The sequence below is a fragment of the Salvelinus namaycush genome, chromosome 20 (genome assembly GCF_016432855.1).
Source record: "Salvelinus namaycush isolate Seneca chromosome 20, SaNama_1.0, whole genome shotgun sequence".
In the NCBI taxonomy this organism is placed as follows: Eukaryota; Metazoa; Chordata; class Actinopteri; order Salmoniformes; family Salmonidae; genus Salvelinus; species Salvelinus namaycush.
This window is the reverse complement of record NC_052326.1, coordinates 38,142,159-38,162,136: the sequence shown is the minus strand read 5'-3', so window position 1 is coordinate 38,162,136 and position 19,978 is coordinate 38,142,159. Positions and strand designations below refer to the sequence as shown.

Sequence of the window (19,978 nt, the reverse complement as noted above, 5' to 3'; positions counted from 1 at the left end):
ACATCTCCACTTAAAAATGAAAGCAAGACTCTCCCACACCCCACAGTGCATCCACGTCAATATGGGCCGACTCCATCGGCTTAGTCAGTACACAAGATCCAAGGCTTGTGATGGACAGGAAATTATGTCATGATTCAAATTGAAAAGTGTGCCATCAGGGATTGGGTTCAGTTCAAACCTCAGAAAGAGCAGGAAGTTGACACTGACTACACTACAGGGGATCCTGACCTGGACTTACAGTACATCAGGACCACACACAACTAGGATAGAAATACATTTCCAATTCATGTTCAACTTTGCTATATACAAGTGACTGAAAATACTGAAGGTTGAAGCAGAGACTGTGATTGTTCGAAGAGAACTCACGGTTTTACCCTTGACAGACCTCAAAGTTACCCCCTAATTTGTTTTGTTTGTTTCCTACAGCATAAAATGAATCCACCCCTTTGTGAGGATAGAAAGTGCCTGGGTCTGTACTACTGTCATCAGTACTGTCATCACTGTCATCATGATATGTCCACCAGGCAAAGTAGTACGGAAATGCAAAGATGACATGGTCACTAATTTGAGCTGGTCACCATTGCTCAAAAATGGAGTGAGACAGAGTCGGAGAGGAGTAAGACAGATAGACAGACAGATGGGCTGTGCAATTCCCGTTACCTACACCTGAGTGATCAGTACCTGAGCTGAAAAAGTATTCTGTTAACACCCAGGGAGAGACAGACAGACAGACAGACAGACAGACAGACAGACAGACAGACAGACAGACAGACAGACAGACAGACAGACAGACAGACAGACAGAGAGGAGGGGGAGACAGGGGAGTGGGAGACATGGGAGAGGGAGACAGGGGAGAGGAAGACAGGGGTAGACAGGGGAGAGGGAGACCAGGGGAGACAGAGACAAGGGAGACAGGGGAAAGGGAGACGGCGGGGGAGACAGGGGAGATGGATGGGGAGACAGGGTAGAGGGATGAGGCAGGGGAGACAGGGGATACAGGGGAGATGGATGGGGAGACAGGGGATACAGGGGAGATGGATGGGGAGACAGGGTAGAGGGATGAGGCAGGGGAGACAGGGGATACAGGGGAGATGGAGGGGGAGACAGGGGAGAGGGATGAGGCAGGGGAGACAGGGGATACAGGGGAGATGGAGGGGGAGACAGGGGAGAGGGATGAGGCAGGGGAGACAGGGGATACAGGGGAGATGGAGGGGGAGACAGGGGAGAGGGATGAGGCAGGGGAGACAGGGGATACAGGGGAGATGGAGGGGGAGACAGGGGAGAGGGATGAGGCAGGGGAGACAGGGGATACAGGGGAGATGGAGGGGGAGACAGGGGAGAGGGATGAGGCAGGGGAGACAGGGGATACAGGGGAGATGGAGGGGGAGACAGGGTAGAGGGATGAGGCAGGGGAGACAGGGGATACAGGGGAGATGGAGGGGGAGACAGGGGAGAGGGATGAGGCAGGGGAGACAGGGGATACAGGGGAGATGGAGGGGGAGACAGGGGAGAGGGATGAGGCAGGGGAGACAGGGGATACAGGGGAGATGGAGGGGGAGACAAGGGAGAGGGAGACAGGGGAGAGGGAGACAGGGGAGTGGGAGACAGGGGAGAGGGAGACAGGGGAGTGGGAGACATGGGAGAGGGAGACAGGGGTAGACAGGGGAGAGAGAGACAGGGGGAGACAGAGACAAGGGAGAGGGAGACAGGGGAGATGGAGGGGGAGACAGGGGAGAGGGAGACAGGGGAGTGGGAGACATGGGAGAGGGAGACAGGGGAGAGGAAGACAGGGGTAGACAGGGGAGAGGGAGACCAGGGGAGACAGAGACAAGGGAGACAGGGGAAAGGGAGACGGCGGGGGAGACAGGGGAGATGGATGGGGAGACAGGGTAGAGGGATGAGGCAGGGGAGACAGGGGATACAGGGGAGATGGAGGGGGAGACAGGGGAGAGGGAGACAGGGGAGAGGGAGACAGGGGAGTGGGAGACAGGGGAGAGGGAGACAGGGGAGTGGGAGACATGGGAGAGGGAGACAGGGGTAGACAGGGGAGAGAGAGACAGGGGGAGACAGAGACAAGGGAGAGGGAGACAGGGGAGATGGAGGGGGAGACAGGGGAGAGGGAGACAGGGGAGTGGGAGACAGGGGAGAGGGAGACAGGGGAGTGGGAGACATGGGAGAGGGAGACATGGGAGAGGGAGACAGGGGTAGATAGGGGAGAGAGAGACAGGGGGAGACAGAGACAAGGGAGAGGGAGACAGGGGAGATGGCGGGGGAGACAGGGGAGAGGGAGATGGCGGGGGAGACAGGGTAGAGGGATGAGGCGGGGAGACAGGGGAGATGGAGGGGGAGACAAGGGAGAGGGAGGGGAGACAGGTTAAGGGGAGACAGGTGAGGGGGGAGGGGGAGACAGGTGCGAGAGAGGGGGAGACAGAGAAGAGGGGAAGAAAAGTGAGAGACAGCTAGTGTAGGAGGGAAAAACAGAGTGGGAATCGGAGAGGCTGAGAGAGAAAGACAAAGCGTTAAAAGACACTACAGAAGGTCAGCCACAGGAGAGGAAGAGAGACAAAGAGAGAGATAAGAGGTCAGCCACAGGAGAGGAAGAGAGACAAAGAGGGGATAGAAAGAGAACATTCTGACAATTTCATCGTGGGGGACAACAATGTGTCTACATATGTGAGTATGTGTAATAGCAAAAAGGTCTGAGTTGAGTGTGTGTCTGTGTGTGTGTGAGCCAGAGTGTGAGTGTGTGTGTGTGAGCCAGAGTGTGAGTGTGAGTGTGTGTGTGTGTGTGTGTGTGTGTGTGTGTGTGTGTGTGTGTGTGTGTGTGTGTGTGTGTGTGTGTGTGTGTGTGTGTGTGTGTGTGTGTGTGCATGCAGTGGTGAGGCGACTCACCTTCATTGGTGAAATGTGGAGACTCCTCAGTGTAGACCTTCCCTGCTCCCACCTCTGTGAGGGCCGCCAGATAGAACCTGTAGCGGATAGCTTGGTCTGGCAAGCGGAGTCTGTAGGCTGTCACGTTAGGGAGGAAACTCTCCATCTGCATGTGGCCCACACGTGACCCGTTCACTACAGGGACACACACACGCACACACACAACACACACAGACAGCTAGTCAGCTAATGCAGAGTGCCATCTATCAACATACCATCATCTCTTTTTAACATTAGGTTATATCTGTTATGAGCTTAGATTCCTATCAATATTAGAAAGACCTTTCTGACCCGGTAACTTCTTGTTCAGTCTATACCACTCTGTCCAGAACTGATCACCTGTCATCAGTCATCTATCCAATCAGAAGTGCTCACCTCACTGTGTATCCAATCAGAAGGGCTCACCTGTTTGGTACTTGACTATGTAACCAAACAGAAGTCCTCACCTGTCTGGTAATTGACAGTGTAACCAATCAGAAGGGCTCACCTGCTTGATAGTTGAGTGTGTATCCAATCAGAATACCGTTAGGCTCCAGGGGTTTGTCCCACTCCAGGTGGATAGAGTCTGGACTCCTCTGGACGATCTTAAAGAACTGAGGAAGGTCTGGCACTACACACACAGGAGAGAGAAAGAGAGAGAAAGAGGGAGAAAGAGAGTGTTGAAGGGTGTAGGAGCGAGTCTGCTACGATGTAAAAACACAATTCATTTGTCTGGTGCCCTAGTTGGTGTCGTCCTTCCCTCTCCCAGTCTCACCTCCTTCCTTGGTATGGAACTCCGCATGGTTGCTAGGCGGCCCATCGTAACGACTGTTGGCGACCACCATAAACATGCGGTAGTGGCTGTATGGCTGTAGGTCTGTCAATATGCCAGTAGGCTGGGCCACGGTACTGTAGAACCCTTTAGTCTTCTTCTCTTTATTCACATGCAGACCCTTCACCATGCTGCCCTCACGCCAGTAGTACAGCTGGGAGAGAGGGCCACACACACTGTCGTCACAGGGTGTGTGTGTCTGTGTCTGTGTCTGTGCCTGTGTCTGTGTGTGTGCATGTGTCTGTGTGTGTGTGTGTGTGTGTGTGTGTGCCTGTGTGTGTGTGTGTGTGTGCGTGTGTGTGTGCGTGTGTGTGTGCGTGTGTGTGTGTGTGTGTGTAGTCGTGAGAGTCCAGTCCTCACCCTGTACTCCTTGAACTCTCCCAGGACAGTGTTGGGGTCTACCGGAGTCCAGTGGACGTTGACATTGGTGCTGTCAATCTTTGACACATGCAGGTCTGTAGGAGGGGCTGTAGGCTCTGGGGAAAAACACGCAGGTAGGACATCACCAGCATGATGAGTGAACATGTGTGTGTGTGTGTGTGAGAGAGAGAGAATGAGAGAGCGAGAGAGAGAGAGGAAGAGAGAAAGAGAGTGAGAGAAGAGAGCAAAAAATGTGGAAAAAATGATTATGAATAGAAAATAAATGTTGTTTCATTTGTATATTGGTTTGTGAGTGTACGTACTGTCCTCCCCAGAATACCCTATGATGATGTTGGACTCAGGTCCGGGTCCAAAGTCATTCCTGGCCTGCAGTTTGATCTCATAGGGAACGTAGGTCTCTGTGTCGTGGACAATGTGCTTCGCCCCCACCGTAGTCACATTGTTCCACTCCTCCCCCGTATCCTTCCGCCTCCACCACACCGAGTAGTGCAGGTTAGGGCCGTTTTGCTCTGTGTCCAACAAGGGCTGGAGTGCACAAAAATACACACTAGCACTATAATTAGAACAACCTTGTCTTTGAGGGTATAATGACTGTTTATGAAGGGGAAAGGCTGAAACAGTGACAAACAGTCTCTCACTCACTCACTCACTCACTCACTCTCACTCACCTCCCAGCTGATCTCCATGTTTGTGTTCTTGGTACCCCAGCCTTTCAGGCCACTAGGGATAGCATCAGGAGCTGAAACACACAGGGGCACAAAATGTGATCTCTCTGGCTATAACATAATTCCCTCCCTCTATCTATAATAGTATTGTAGTCCTGCTAACACCCCCCCCCCCCCCCCCCCCATCCCTCCCTCCTGGTGAGTGACTCACAGGCTCCGCTGGTCTGGTATCTTTGCGAAGGGCGGCTGGGCCGGCTCTTGCCCACAGAGTTGATAGCGATGACTCTGAACTGGTAGTTGACGAAGGGAGAGAGCTGCAGGATGACAGAGTTGAGGTCTCCGGGGTAACTAGACAGGTTCTGCCACTGGCCAGGTTCCCAACGGTCCTCCTCAAACTGCACCAGGAACTCTGCAGCGAGAGAGAGATGAGGGAGGGTGAGAGAGAGAGAGAGAGAGAGAGAGATGAGGGAGGGTGAGAGAGAGAGAGAGATGAGGGAGGGTGAGAGAGAGAGAGAGAGATGAGGGGGTGAGAGAGAGAGAGAGAGATGAGGGAGGGTGAGAGAGAGAGAGAGAGAGAGAGAGAGAGGGGAGGAGGGGGTGGAAGGTGTGACACAAGCCATGGAACAGTTGAACGCACTGTATATATTGTGGTTACATTGGGGGAGTAGTTCCGTGTGTGTGTATTTACGTGTGACAGGGCTGTTGTGGTCATCTCCAGGTATCCAGGTCAGTCGTATGCTGCGTGCTTCAGGGTCAGACACCTCCAGGTCCATGGGAGGGTCAGGATAGTCTACACACAGGAGGGCCATGGGGTTAGGTGCTACACACACACACACACACACACACACACACACACACACACACACACACACACACACACACACACACACACACACACACACACGCACACACCCACAAGCACGTGCACATGCATGCACAAACACAAATATGAACACACACACTCAAATGTATGCACAAACACACTGATATGTACACACACACGAATACGAACACACACACACACACACACACAAATATCCCTCTCATAGAAACATTTATGAGAAAAAAAGATGGAAAGACAGAAACAGAGACAGAGAGCAGCGCGAGGGATGGATAGAAATAGAGAGATGGAGAGAGAGGTAGAAAAGGCCACAGATGTTACCTGCAGGCAAGGCACTAGACTGTGAGGGATACAGGGAGGCGTCCTCTGTGAGGGGGCAGGGGGTAAAGGTCAGAGGATAAAGGTTAGAGGTTAGTCAGAACATTAGTACCGTGGAGGAACCCCCATCCACTACAGTACTACAACTGGTGTATTTAACATACACTCTTAGCACTTAACCCACATTTCTCCTTGGTTGTTGTCTACTTGGGCAGCAGGCAGCCTAGTGGTAAGAGCGTTACTGAAAGGTCACTGGTTTGAATCCCAGAGCCGACAAGGTGAAAATTATGCCGATGTGCCCTTGAGCAAGGCACTTAACCCAAATTGCTCTTGTAAGTCTCTCTGGATAAGAGTGTCTGCTGGCCCAACACTCTAACCGCTAGGCTACCTGCCATCTACTTGTCCTACCTGCTGTGTGTAGGTGTGTGTGTGTTGTGTGTGTGTGTGTGTGTTTGTGTTGTGTGTGTGCGTGCGTGCGTGTGTGTTTGTGTATACCTAACACAGTAAGGCGTGCTGAGGCAGTGTCTTGGTCGATCTCTGATTTAACAGTACAGGTGTATGTTCCCTCATCCTGCTCGTTGACATCAGGGATGGACAGGGAATCCTCATCCTTCTTTAACCTACAGACCAGTCATGGAAGGAAACATATTATTACATCACTATAACATGACATTACAGAACATCACTATCACGTGTTATTACACGTCAACTATAGCTATGCTCTTTCAACACTACTGTTTTTGTGTGTTTTTGTACGTGCATTGTTTGTGCATTTCATCCCATGGACACAGGACTCAATCAACAGTTTGAGCCTTCAAAGGCTGATGATAGAGAAAACTGTTGTTGAGTTGTTTGTGTTTTGGGGAGTCTTTCACCTCCATCCCAGAGAGAGGGGCTTGTCATCCTTCAACCAGGTAACAGTGATGGGCAGGGTGAGGTCTGATTTGACCCGGCAGTCAAAACGAGCCATGGTGCCTCTAATTGCTGACTGGTGCTCTGGAGCCCTGACGATACGGGTCGGCTCTGAAACGAACCGTGAACACCACACACACAGGATACAACAGGACACACACACACACAGGACAGACACGCAGGACAGACACAGGACACACACAGGACAGACGCAGGACAGACGCAGGACAGACATATCCGGAAAAATGAGGGGGATAGATAGGGAAGCCAAATGCCTTGTATGGAATTCCTGAACAGCTGGAGCTCAACCAATTAGATTAAGAGTGGTTTTTCTCATGATATGAGATGACATTAAGGCCACATGGGATGAATGAGTATAATAACCAGACTACAGAATATGATTGTCTCATGTGAATCTCTAAGTAACGTCATCTGCTCTGAGAAACAACATAGGTTGATAAGGCACCAGGAAATGTTTGGCAACAACACAGGGGCTATTTGGTCTGAGAAGGAAACAGAAAAACAGAAGCATGAAGTCGTGCTGTGATGAGATTGGTTGCTCTCTAACCTTTGACCTCCAGTCGGACCTGGTTCTCCTCCTTGCCCAGGATGTTTCTGGCCACACAGGTGTATGTACCCTGGTCCTCAACCCGCGCACGCTTGATCTCTAGGCTCCCGTTGATGTAGACCCGGTATTGACCCCCGTCCAGACCACTGCCCTGACCATTCTTAAACCTACACACACACACACACACACACACACACACACACAGAGGGGAACATATTCAGGGTAAGACTCAGGGTAAGACACACACACACACACGCACATTCACAACTTTTACATTCTATAATTTCAATTACATTTCAATTCAAGGGACTTTTTTGGCATGGCAAACATACAGTATGTTAACATTGCCAAAGCAAGTGAAATAGATAATAAACAAAAGTGAAATAAACAATACAAATTAACAGTAACCATTACACTCACAGAAGTTCCAAAAGAATAAAGACATTTCAAATGTCATATTATGTCTATATACAGTTGTGGCCAAAAAGATTTGAGAATGATATACATATTAATTTTCACCAAGTCTGCTGCTTCAGTGTCTTTAAATATTTTTGTCAGATGTTACTATGGAATACTGAAGTATAATTACAAGCATTTCATAAGTGTCATATGCTTTCATTGACAATTTCATGAAGTTGATGCAAAGAGTCAATATTTGCAGTGTTGACCCTTCTTTTTCAAGACCTCTGCAATCCGCCCTGGCATGCTGTCAATTAACTTCTGGGCCACATCCTGACTGATGGCAGCCCATTCTTGCATAATCAGTGCTTGGAGTTTGTCAGAATTTGTGGGTTTTTGTTTGTCCACCTGCCTCTTGAGGAATGACCACACGTTCTCAATGGGATTAAGGTCTGGGGTGTTTCCTGGCCATGGACCCAAAATATTGATGTTTTGTTCCCCGAGCCACTTACAGTGGGGCAAAAAAGTACTTAGTCAGCCACCAATTGTGCAAGTTCTCCCACACAGGTGTCTTTTATACTGATAACAAGTTCAAACAGGTGCCATTAATACAGGTAACGAGTGGAGGACAGAGGAGCCTCTTAAAGAAGAAGTTACAGGTCTGTGAGAGCCAGAAATCTAGCTTGTTTGTAGGTGACCAAATACTTATTTTCCACCATAATTTGCAAATAAATTCATTAAAAATCCTACAATGTGATTTTCTGGATTTTTTTTTCTCATTTTGTCTGTCATAGTTGAAGGGTACCTATGATGAAAATTACAGGCCTCTTTCATCTTTTTAAGTGGGAGAACTTGCACAATTGGTGGCTGACTAAATACTTTTTTGCCCCACTGTAGTTATCACTTTGCCTTATGGCAAGGTGCTCCATCATGCTGGAAAAGGCATTGTTCGTCACCAAACTGTTCCTGGATGGTTGTGAGAAGTTGCTCTCGGAGGATGTGTTGGTACCATTCTTTATTCATGGCTGTGTTCTTAGGCAAAATTGTGAGTGAGCCCACTCCCTTGGCTGAGAAGCAACCCCACACATGAATGGTCTCAGGATGCTATACTGTTGGCATGACACAGGACTGATGGTAGCGCTCACCTTGTCTTCTCCGGACAAGCTTTTTTCCGGATTCCCCAAACAATCGGAAAGGGGATTCATCAGAGAAAATTACTTGACCCCAATCCTCAGGAGTCCAATTTCTGTACTTTTTGCAGAATATCAGTCTGTCCCTGATGTTTATCCTGGAGAGAAGTGGCTTCTTTGCTGCCCTTCTTGACACCAGGCCATCCTCCAAAAGTCTTCGCCTCACTGTGCGTGCAGATGCACTCACACCTGCCTGCTGCCATTCCTGAGCAAGCTCTGTACTGGTGGTGCCCCGATCCCGCAGCTGAATCAACTTTAGGAGACGGTCCTGGCGCTTGCTGGACTTTCTTGGGCGCAATTGAACCGCTCTCCTTGAAGTTCTTGATGATCCGATAAATGGTTGATTTAGGTGCAATCTTACTGGCAGCAATATCCTTGCCTGTGAAGCCCTTTTTTTGCAAAGCAATGATGACGGCACGTGTTTCCTTGCAGGTTACCATGGTTGACAGAGGAAGAACAATGATTCCAAGCACCACCCTCCTTTTGAAGCTTCCAGTCTGTTTTCAAACTCAATCAGCATGACAGAGTGATCTCCAGCCTTGTCCTCGTCAACACTCACACCTGTGTTAACGAGAGAATCACTGACATGATGTCAGCTGGTCCTTTTGTGGCAGGGATGAAATGCAGTGAAAATGTTTTTGGGGATTCAGTTCATTTGCATGGTAAAGAGGGACTTTGCAATTAATTGCAATTCATCTGATCACTCTTCATAACTTTCTGGAGTATATGCAAATTGCCATCATACAAACTGAGGCAGCAGACTTTGTGAAAATTAATATTTGTGTCATTCTCAAAACTTTTGGCCACGACTGTACAGTGCTGTAACGATGTGCAAATAGTTAACCTGTTTGGGCTGCAGGGGCAGTATTGAGTAGCCGGATAAAAGGTGCCCATTTCAAACGGCCTCGTACTCAATTCTTGCTCGTACAATATGCATATTATTATTACTATTGGATAGAAAACACTCTCTAGTTTCTAAAACCGTTTGAATTATATCTGTGAGTAAAACAGAACTAATTTTGCAGCAAACTTCCTGACAGGAAGTGGAAAATCTGAAATCGATGCTCTGTTCTAGGGCCTGCCTATAAATGTCCTTGATATTTATTAGAATACATGAACTTCATACGTCTTCCACTAGATGTCGACAGGCAGTGAGAGAAGAAATGGAGTGTATAACTTGATCTAGGGTCGAATAAAAGCTCTCGGCATGACGTGTCACCAGTTTCCTGTTTTCTGGAGAGCGCGTGAAGGGACCTGGTTTTGCCTTCTGTACAGCTGTCGTTATAGATGACTAATATCTCCGGCTTTGATTTTATTTGATACATGTGACAATATCATCGTAAAGTATGTTTTTTCAATATAGTTTTATTAGATTATTGAAATTTTTTCGGGACGTTAGGCGTGTTGCGTTTTTGTTCCTTTGTTCAGGAAGGAGAGCTTCGCGCCACTTTGCTAGCTTTCCGTGCTAATTGATTGGAGAAGAGGACATTCTAAATCCAAACAACGATTGTTCCCGACAAAGGACCCCTTGTACAACATTCTGATGAAAGATCATCAAAAGTAGGACCCATTTTATGATGTTATTTCTTATATCTGTCGTACATGTGAACTAGTAGTTTGCGGCCAGGTTTTGGGCACGCTCTCGCCATAACGTAAACTGCATATCGTAATGAAGTTATTTTTAGAATTCTAACACGGCGATTGCATTAAGAACTAGTGTATCTATCATTTCCTATACAACATGTATTTTTTAGTTATGTTTATGAATAGTTATTTGGTCAGAATATGTGAGTGTCAGAAAAATATCCGGACGTTGTGGGAAAAAGATGCTACGTTAGCACAATGTATAACCACTGATTTCAGCTCTAAATATGCACATGTTCGAACAAAACATAAGTGTATGTATAACTTGATGTTATAGGACTGTCATCTGATGAAGCTTATCAAGGTTAGTCAAAAATTATATATCTTTTGCTGGTTTATTCGCTATCGCTAACGTGCCTATTGCTATCGCTAACGTGCCTTGATGAATGAATGCGGTAGTGTGGTAGGCTATTGTAGTAAGCTAATATAATGTTATATTGTGTTTTCGCTGTAAAACACTTAAAAAATCGGAAATATTGGCTGGATTCACAAGATGTTTGTCTTTAATTTGCTGTACACCATCGATTTTTCAGAAATGTTTTATGATGAGTATTTAGGTATTTGACGTTGGTGTCTGTAATTACTCTGGCTGCTTTGGTCCTATTTGTGACGGTAGCTGTGATGGTAGCTGCAATGTAAAATGATTTATACCTCAAATATGCACATTTTTCAAACAAAATATAGATTTATTGTATAACATGTTATAAGACTGTCATCTGATGAAGTTGTTTCTTGGTTAGTTTGGTTGGTTCTTGGTTAGTTAGGTTGGCTTTGTGCATGCTACCTGTGCTGTGAAAAATGTCTGTCCTTTTTTGTATTTGGTGGTGAGCTAACATAAATATATGTGGTGTTTTCGCTGTAAAACATTTAAAAAAATCGGACATGTTGGCTGGATTCACAAGATGTTTATCTTTCATATGCTGTATTGGACTTGTTAATGTGTGAAAGTTAAATATTTCTAAAAAATATATTTTGAATTTCGCGCCCTGCACTTGAAGTGGCTGTTGTCATATTGTGCCCGGCTTCGGGCTTGCAGCCAGAAGAAGTTAAAGTACAAATGGGAAAATAAATAAACATAAATATGGGTTGTATTTACAATGGTGTTTGTTTTTCATAAATATTTCTGCTGTGATTGCACACTGTGGTATTTCACCCAGTAGATATGGGAGTTTATCAAAATTGATTTGTTTTCAAAATCTTTGTGGATCTGTGTAGTCTGAGGGAAATATGTGTCTCTAATATGGTCATACATTTGGCAGGAGGTTAGAAAGTGCAGCTCAGTTTCCACCTCATTTTGTGGGCAGTGTGCACATAGCCTGTCTTCTCTTGAGAGCCTGGTCTGCCTACTGCAGCATTTCTCAATAACAAGGCTATGCTCACTGAGTCAAAGCCTTCCTTAAGTTTGGGTCAGTCACAGTGGTCAGGTATTTGGTCACTGTGTACTCTCTGTTTAGGGCCAAATAGCATTTTAGTCTGCTCAGTTTATTTGTTAATTCTTTCCAATGTGTCAAGTAATATATTTTTGTTTTCTCATGATTTGGATGGGTCTAATTGTGTTGCAGTGTTGCTAACCAGCTTGCAGAGTCTCAATTTGGTGTTTGTCCCATTTTGTGAATTCTTGGTTGGTGAGCGGACCACAACCATAAAGGGCAATGTGTTCTATAACTGATTCAAGTATTTTTAGCCAGATCCTAATTGGTATGTTGAATTGTATGTTCCTTTTGATGGCATAGAAGGACCTTCTTTCCTTGTCTCTCAGATCGTTCACAGCTTTGTGGAAGTTACCTGTGGCTCTGATGTTTAGGCCGAGGTATGTATAGTTTTTGTGTGCTCTAGGGCAACGTTGTCTAGATGGAATTCGTATTGGTGGTCCTGGCGACTGGACCTTTTTTGTCTTACTGAGATTTACTGTCAGGGCCCAAGTATTACAGAATATTTGCAGAATATCTAGGTGCTGCTGTAGGCCCTCCTTGGTTGGGGACAGAAGCACCAGATCATCAGCAAACAGTAGACATTTGACTTCAGATTCTAGTAGGGTGAGGCCAGGTACTGCAGACTGTTCTCGTGCCCACGCCAATTCGTTGAAATATATGTTGAAGAGGGTGGGGCTCAAGCTGCCTCCCTGTCTCACCTCACGGCCCCGTGGAAAAAAATGTGTTTTTTGCCAATTTTAACCGCACATTCATTGTTTGTGTACATTGATTTTATAATGTCTTGTGTTTTTCCCCCAACACCACTTTCCATCAATGTGTATAGCAGACTCTCATGCCAAATTGAGTCAAAGGCTTTTTTGAAATCAGCAAAGCATGAGAATACTTTGCCTTTGTTTTGGTTTGTTTGTTTGTCAATTAGGGTGTGCAGGGTGAATACGTGGTCTGTCGTATGGTAATTTGGTAAAAAGCCAATTTGACAATTGCTCAGTATATTGTTTTCACTGAGGAAATGTACAAGTCTGCTGTTAATGATAATGCAGAGGATTTTCCCAAGGTTACTGTTGACGCATACGCCAAGGTAGTTATTGGGGTCAAATGTGTCTCCACTTTTGTGGATTGGGGTGATCAGTCCTTGGTTCCAAATATTGGGGAAGATGCCAGAGCTAAGGATGATGTTAAAGTGTTTAAGTAAAGCCAATTGGAATTTGTTGTCTTTATATTTTATCATTTCATTGAGGATACCATCAACATCGCAGGCCTTTCTGGGTTGGAGGGTTTGTATTTTGTCCTGTAGTTCCTTCAATGTAATTGGAGAATCCAGTGGGTTCTGGTAGTCTTTAATAGTTGATTCTATGACTTGTATTTGATCATGTATATGTTTTTGCTGTTTGTTCTTTGTTCTTTGTTGTAGGGCCAAAAATATTGGAGAAGTGGTTTACCCATACATCTCCATATATTCTCTATCTGGGTCTATCTTTACATACTCATCAGTATATGTATTTTAGGTTTTTTGTGGACCACAGGAAGAGTAGCTGTTGCACGACAGCTAATGGGGATCCAAATAAAGTAAACTCACCAACGTAGCTCAGGAAGTGGCGAGCCAAAGAAGGGACAGTCCAGGAAGGTTCTGTTGTTCTCTATCACCTTTATTAGCTGGTTCTTAGCACCAAGCATCCTGGGAGCCATGTCTAGAGAGAGAGAGAGAGCAAGAGAGAGAGACACAATTGACATATTTAGTCCTATTTCATTATAGCTTCATCACTCATCATCATAATCATCATCTTCATCACCACCAACACCACTCCCTCTCTTTACCCAGTATGCTGACGAAAGCGTTGGCCAGCAGGTAACCATGGTGATTGGAGGCGTTACATTGGTACACAGCGCTGCTGCCGATCTGAACAGAGCGAAAGATGATGGTGTCACCTACCACCGATCTGCTGAGGTTGGGCAGGGAGCCTGGGAGATGGGGAGAGAGGTAGAGGGCAGAGGGAGAGAAATGGGGGAGAGAAGATAGAAGAGAAAGAATAGAGGGATATAAATGTAAATAGTGAAAACTGGTTGGCAATAGAAATGCTGATTTGAGTTTGTTTATTCTGATGGTACTCTATGTTCATTAGAACACAGCAGGGTGATGATTGATGTTGAATGGGTTGTGAAGGACTCACTATCGCTCTCCATAGGCTCTCCGTTGACCAGCCACTGGATGAGTGGTTTGGGGTTCCCATTGGCCCGACACACCAGACGACTGTTCTCATCCGGTGCTAACACCAGGTTGAACGGCTTGTCCAGCCAATAGGGAGATGCTGTTGGGTTCAAGAGATGCCGTTGGTCAGAAGGTCAACCACAAAGATCAACATACAGACACACACACGCGAGCACAAACACACAAAACACCTCCTCTGTGTATACCTTTAACCTGGACGTAGATGGAGTGTCGGATGCTTCCTATCTGATTGTTGGCCATACACATGTACTCCCCTGCGTCCTCCTCTGACACGCTGTCAATACGCAGAGTCTTATTGAAGTTGTCTAGCTTCACCTTCTGGTTCAGGTCTCCTCCCTTCTTAAACCACTTTATACTGGGGGTGGGACTGACAGAGGGATAGGGAGAGAGTGGGTGAGGGGGGAAAAGGGAAAGGGGGAGTGAGATTGGGTGTTATTTTTCTTGAGAAAGGTATGTATGTGTGTGTGTGTGTGTGTGCGTGCGCACGCGCGAGTGTGTGTGTGTGTGTGTGTGTGTGTGTGACTGCGTGCGTGTGCATGAGTATTTCAGCCACTCACACTCCGGCAGCGATACACTCCAGCTGTAGTTTTTGTCCTCTCAGCACCATCATCCTTGAGCTGTCAGTCCCCGTGGGGGAGAGAAAGTTAGGAGGGGTCTCTGCTACCTTACGACCTGGGGACAGGAGAGGAAGTTAGGGGGGTCTCTGCTACCTTACGACCTGGGGACAGGAGAGGAAGTTAGGGGGGTCTCTGCTACCTTACGACCTGGGGACAGGAGAGGAAGTTAGGGGGGGTCTCTGCTACCTTACGACCTGGGGACAGGAGAGGAAGTTAAGGGGGTCTCTGCTACCTTACAACCTGGGGACAGGAGAGGAAGGGTTTAACACACAAACCACCATGATCACACCCACACTAAATATTCGACACATTCACCTTCATCCAAATTCTAATCAAACACAATCATTGAGTTTATGTTTAATCCAAAACTCACTTCGGACACCATAAGTGTACAAGTGTCACGTTCTGACCTTAGTTCCTTTTTTATGTCTTTATTTTAGTTGGGTCAGAGCGTGAGTTGGGGTGGGCATTCTATGTTGTTTTTCTATGTTATGTTCTGTTGTTCTATTTCTATGTGTTTGGCCTAGTATGGTTCTCAATCAGAGGCAGGTGTCAGTCGTTGTCTCTGATTGGGAGCCATATTTAGGTAGCCTGTTTTCCTTTGTGTTTTGTGGGTGGTTGTTTCCTGTGTCTGTACCATACGGGACTGTTTCGATTTTCGTTTGTTCTTTCACTTTGTTATTTTGTATTTTTGTAGTGTTCAGTTTTACATATTAAAATGGACACTTACCACGCTGCAAATTGGTCCTATATCTCTTACTCCTCGTCAGAAGAAGAGGAAAGTCGTTACAGAATCACCCACCAACCAAGGACCAAGCAGCGTGGTAAACGGCAGCAGCGATTTCTGTAATCCTGGACATGGGAGGACATTTTGGATGGAAAAGGACCCTGGGCACAGGCTGGGGAATATCGCCGCCCCAAGGCAGAGCTGGAGGCAGCAAAAGCTGAGCGGCAAGGCAGCCCCAAAAATGTTTTGGGAGGGGGCACACGGGGAGTGTGGCGGAGTCAGGTTGGAGACCTGAGCCCACTCCTCGTGCTTATTGTAAGCAGCGCGTTACTGGTCAGGCACCGTGTTATGCGATTAAACGCACGGTGTCGCCAGTACGCGCCCATAGCCCGGTGCGCTATAGGACAGCCCCCCGAAAGTGTAATGCGAGTGTGGGCATCCAGCCAGGGCGTATTGTGCCGGCTCAGCGTGTCTGGTCTCCGGTACGCCGTTTCGGTCCACGGTATCCTTCGCCAGCTCTGCGTGCTGTGTCTCCGGGGCGCTGGGAGGGTGCAGTGCGCCCTATGCCTGCGCTCCGCTCGTGCCGGGCGAATGTGGGAATTGAGCCTAAGGGAGAGGTGCGCGTAATATGCACCAGATCTCCAGTGCTCACCCACAGCCCGGTTCAACCTGTGCCTGCACTCTGGAGGGTCCGGGCTAGAGTAGTCATCCAGCCTGGGGGATTGGTGCCAAGGCTGCTCACCAGAGCTCCTGTGCTCCCCCACAGCCCGGTCCTTCCGGTGCCTCCTCCAAGCACAAGGCTTCCTGTAGGTCTCCCCAGCCTGGTGGGTCCTGTGGCAGCCCCACGCACCAGGCTGTCTCTCCGTCTCCTCCCTCCAGGTTCTCTCGTCTGTCCTGAGCCGCCTGAGCCGGCCGTCTGTCCTGAGCCGCCCATCTGTCCTGAGCCGCCTGAGCCGCCCGTCTGTCCTGAGCCGCCTGTCTGTCCTGAGCCGCCCTTCAGTCAGGAGCCGCCTGAGCCGCCCTTCAGTCAGGAGCCGCCTGAGCCGCCCTTCAGTCAGGAGCCGCCCTTCAGTCAGAAGCCGCCCTTCAGTCAGGAGCCGCCCTTCAGTCCAGAGGCGCCCGTCAGGCCAGAGGCGCCTGTCAGGCCAGAAGCGCCCGTCAGTCCCTAGAGGCGCCCGTCAGTACAGAGGCGCCCGTCAGTCCAGAGGCGCCCGTCAGTCCGGCGCCCTCTACTAGGGTCTCCAATCCGGAGTCGGTGGCGAGGGTCGCTACTCCTAAGGTGCCACATAAGTGAGCCGAGACTATGGTGGAGTGGGGTCCACGTCCCGCTCCAGAGCCGCCACCGCGGTAAATGCCCACCCAGACCCTCCCCTATAGGTTCAGGTTTTGCGGCCGGAGTCCGCACCTTTGGGGGGGGGGGGGGGGGTACTGTCACGTTCTGACATTAGTTCCTTTTTTATGTCTTTATTTTAGTTTGGTCAGAGCGTGAGTTGGGGTGGGCATTCTATGTTGTTTTTCTATGTTTTGTTCTGTTCTATTTCTATGTGTTTGACCTAGTATGGTTCTCAATCAGAGGCAGGTGTCAGTCGTTGTCTCTGATTGGGAGCCATATTTAGGTAGCCTGTTTTCCTTTGTGTTTTGTGGGTGGTTGTTTCCTGTGTCTGTGTTTGCACCATACGGGACTGTTTCGATTTTCGTTTGTTCATTCACTTTGTTATTTTGTATTTTTGTAGTGTTCAGTTTTACATATTAAAATGGACACTTACCACGCTGCAAATTGGTCCTATATCTCTTACTCCTCGTCAGAAGAAGAGGAAAGTCGTTACAACAAGCTCCTTATAAGGATAAGAGACAAATGAAAACAAATTGGTTTATTATGTTCATGCTTCTATGTCAGCATCTCCGCCAAGCAAACGGATTAAACGGTTAATCTACATCCGTAGAATGTCCTCATCCATCTCTTTATGCCGCCCCACGTAGCATTGGCTCGTTTTCCTGTTTGTTCCGCAGCCAGATCAACCTGTTAGCTGTTCCTTGTCTGTCAACTCCCATGGAGTGCCATTTAAACCAGAGGAGAAACCTGTTAGCTGTTCCTTGTCTGTCAACTCCCATGGAGTGCCATTTAAACCAGAGGAGAAACCTGTTAGCTGTTCCCTTGTCTGTCAACTCCCATGGAGTGCCATTTAAACCAGAGGAGAAACCTGTTAGCTGTTCCTTGTCTGTCAACTCCCATGGAGTGCCATTTAAACCAGAGGAGAAAGCAAAACAACAACGTTGATCTCTGACTTTCAGTCCGCCAGAGAAAAGAGACCAGATGAAACACAGAAAACATACTGTTTCTTCTTTTCTTTCCTTTCTTCTAAGGAAATCGTTTGATCTAATTGAAAGAGCATATTTTCGGGTTGCTGAGTTCAGATATTTCAGTGACATGCTTCATATAACAACACCACCGCAGGGCTTAGGCATTAGGCTGGTGATGTTAAATCACTAACGTTTTCCCCTGCCAACATTTGGATCCTTTCCAGAACCTTATGCGCTCTAAGTCGGGTTCAGGGTTCGGTCATTAAAGGATTTATCCTCTTAAAGATAATGTATCAGAAATGTTGTACTGTGTCATGAAGGGAGGTTACACATAGATCAGTGGCAACACTCGTGGCTGTGAGCTGCTTATTTGTTTGTTGCGTTTTAAGGACAGAAAAGTGTGTGCTATTGGTGGGATAACTCATATATTTCATATCACAGTACTTACCCTTTACCTCAAAATTGTAAATAATACACATAAATAAATACAACACTTCATCAGACAGTAAAACATATACGACAGTGAGTGAGTGTTGTGAGTGTTACAAAACTTTAAAGACCTTAGGTCGAATTAGAAGGTTAACCCACATTAAAAGGAACTAGCCTCAAGACTAATGGGGCTATAATGAACCAGGCACAATTAGCGTTAGCTAATTCTGTGATGCAGATCTGATCTGTAGGCCTATGGGATTAAATAATTTGTTAACGGTTAGCATCTCCAGTGCCCTGCAGACAGAGAGTGTGGCAGTGTTTTTAGTGACACTTGGAGAGTATCTCAGGGATTAGTACAAACACCTGGCACAGACCATACGTGTAACTGCCAAAATAATGGAAACACATGAGTAAATGAGGGATACAAAGTATATTGAAAGCAGGTGTTTCCACACAGGTGTAGTTCCTGAGTTAATTAAGCAATTAACGTCCCATCATGCTTAGGGTCATGTATAAAAATGCTGGGCAGGCCATTCTTTCAGCTACCATGGTTATGCCCCCATAGGATGATAATGCCCCCATCCACAGGGCACGAGTTGTCACTGAATTGTTTGTTGAGCATGAAAATTATGTAAACCATATGCCATGGCAGTCTCAGTCACCAGATCTCAAACCAATTGAACACTTATAGGAGATTCTGGAGAGGCGCCTGAGACAGCCTTTTCCACCACCATCAACAAAACACAAAATGATGGAGTTTCTCATGGAAGAACGGTGCCACATACTTCCAAAAGAGTTCCAGACACCTTTATGCCAAGGTGCATTGAAGCTGTTCTGGTTGGTGGTGCACTGTTAAAATTAAGTGCTTTGTAACGCCAAAACGAGTGGCAACTGAGCTGCCCCTATAACTTGAAGGAGACGAAACATTAACTTTGCTGGAGTATTGAAACACGTCATCCTGAGATGCTTTGAAACATTATACGGTGTGTTGTGACAGCACTTAATTAAATGTTGTACAACACCTTGCAGGAACTGGGAGCACTAACAAAAAAGGTTGAAAACACTATTATGTTTAGTAGTTCTGCCCAGTTCTGCCCAGTGCAGAATTAGATACCTTCTATTTTGGAGTCGTTTCCTCTTTCTACAGCTTCTAAACACTATGATGATATTTCCTCTTTCTAAAGCTTCTAAACACTATGATGCTGTTTCCTCTTTCTAAAGCTTCTAAACACTATGATATTTCCTCTTTCTAAAGCTTCTAAACACTATGATGATGTTTCCTCTTTCTAAAGCTTCTAAACATGATGATGCTGTTTCCTCTTTCTAAAGCTTCTAACACTATGATGATATTTCCTCTTTCTACAGCTTCTAAACAATATGATGATGTTTCCTCTTTCTAAAGCTTCTAAACACTATGATGATATTTCCTCTTTCTACAGCTTCTGAACACTATGATGCTATTTCCTCTTTCTACAGCTTCTAAACAATATGATGCTGTTTCCTCTTTCTAAAGCTTCTAAACATTATGATGATATTTCCTCTTTCTAAAGCTTCTAAACACTATGATGATGTTTCCTCTTT

The 19,978-nt window shown here is 46.8% G+C and overlaps 1 protein-coding gene and 1 long non-coding RNA gene across 6 annotated transcripts in view; both read right to left on the bottom strand.

Annotated features, from left to right (window-relative positions):
- Nucleotides 1-19,978, bottom strand: part of LOC120065325 (neurofascin-like) — a 101,892-nt gene that overhangs the window by 26,239 nt on the left and 55,675 nt on the right. For all 5 annotated transcript variants that reach the window (XM_039016227.1, XM_039016230.1, XM_039016228.1 and 2 more), the window contains exons 8-24: nt 14,878-14,992; nt 14,506-14,687; nt 14,262-14,399; nt 13,909-14,052; nt 13,670-13,781; nt 7,428-7,594; nt 6,823-6,970; nt 6,443-6,567; nt 5,951-5,995; nt 5,477-5,578; nt 5,000-5,197; nt 4,792-4,862; nt 4,426-4,648; nt 4,103-4,218; nt 3,686-3,896; nt 3,419-3,541; nt 2,893-3,066 (exon numbers count right to left, since the gene is read on the bottom strand). In XM_039016227.1, coding sequence (XP_038872155.1) covers nt 2,893-3,066; nt 3,419-3,541; nt 3,686-3,896; nt 4,103-4,218; nt 4,426-4,648; nt 4,792-4,862; nt 5,000-5,197; nt 5,477-5,578; nt 5,951-5,995; nt 6,443-6,567; nt 6,823-6,970; nt 7,428-7,594; nt 13,670-13,781; nt 13,909-14,052; nt 14,262-14,399; nt 14,506-14,687; nt 14,878-14,992 — 2,394 coding nt within the window. The remainder of the gene's footprint in view (nt 1-2,892; nt 3,067-3,418; nt 3,542-3,685; nt 3,897-4,102; nt 4,219-4,425; nt 4,649-4,791; nt 4,863-4,999; nt 5,198-5,476; nt 5,579-5,950; nt 5,996-6,442; nt 6,568-6,822; nt 6,971-7,427; nt 7,595-13,669; nt 13,782-13,908; nt 14,053-14,261; nt 14,400-14,505; nt 14,688-14,877; nt 14,993-19,978) is intronic.
- LOC120065326 lies at nt 17,521-18,842 on the bottom strand. Its single transcript, XR_005478661.1, has 2 exons — nt 17,745-18,842; nt 17,521-17,684 (listed from the first exon to the last, which is right to left on the bottom strand). It is a non-coding gene; the product is annotated as an uncharacterized LOC120065326 (long non-coding RNA).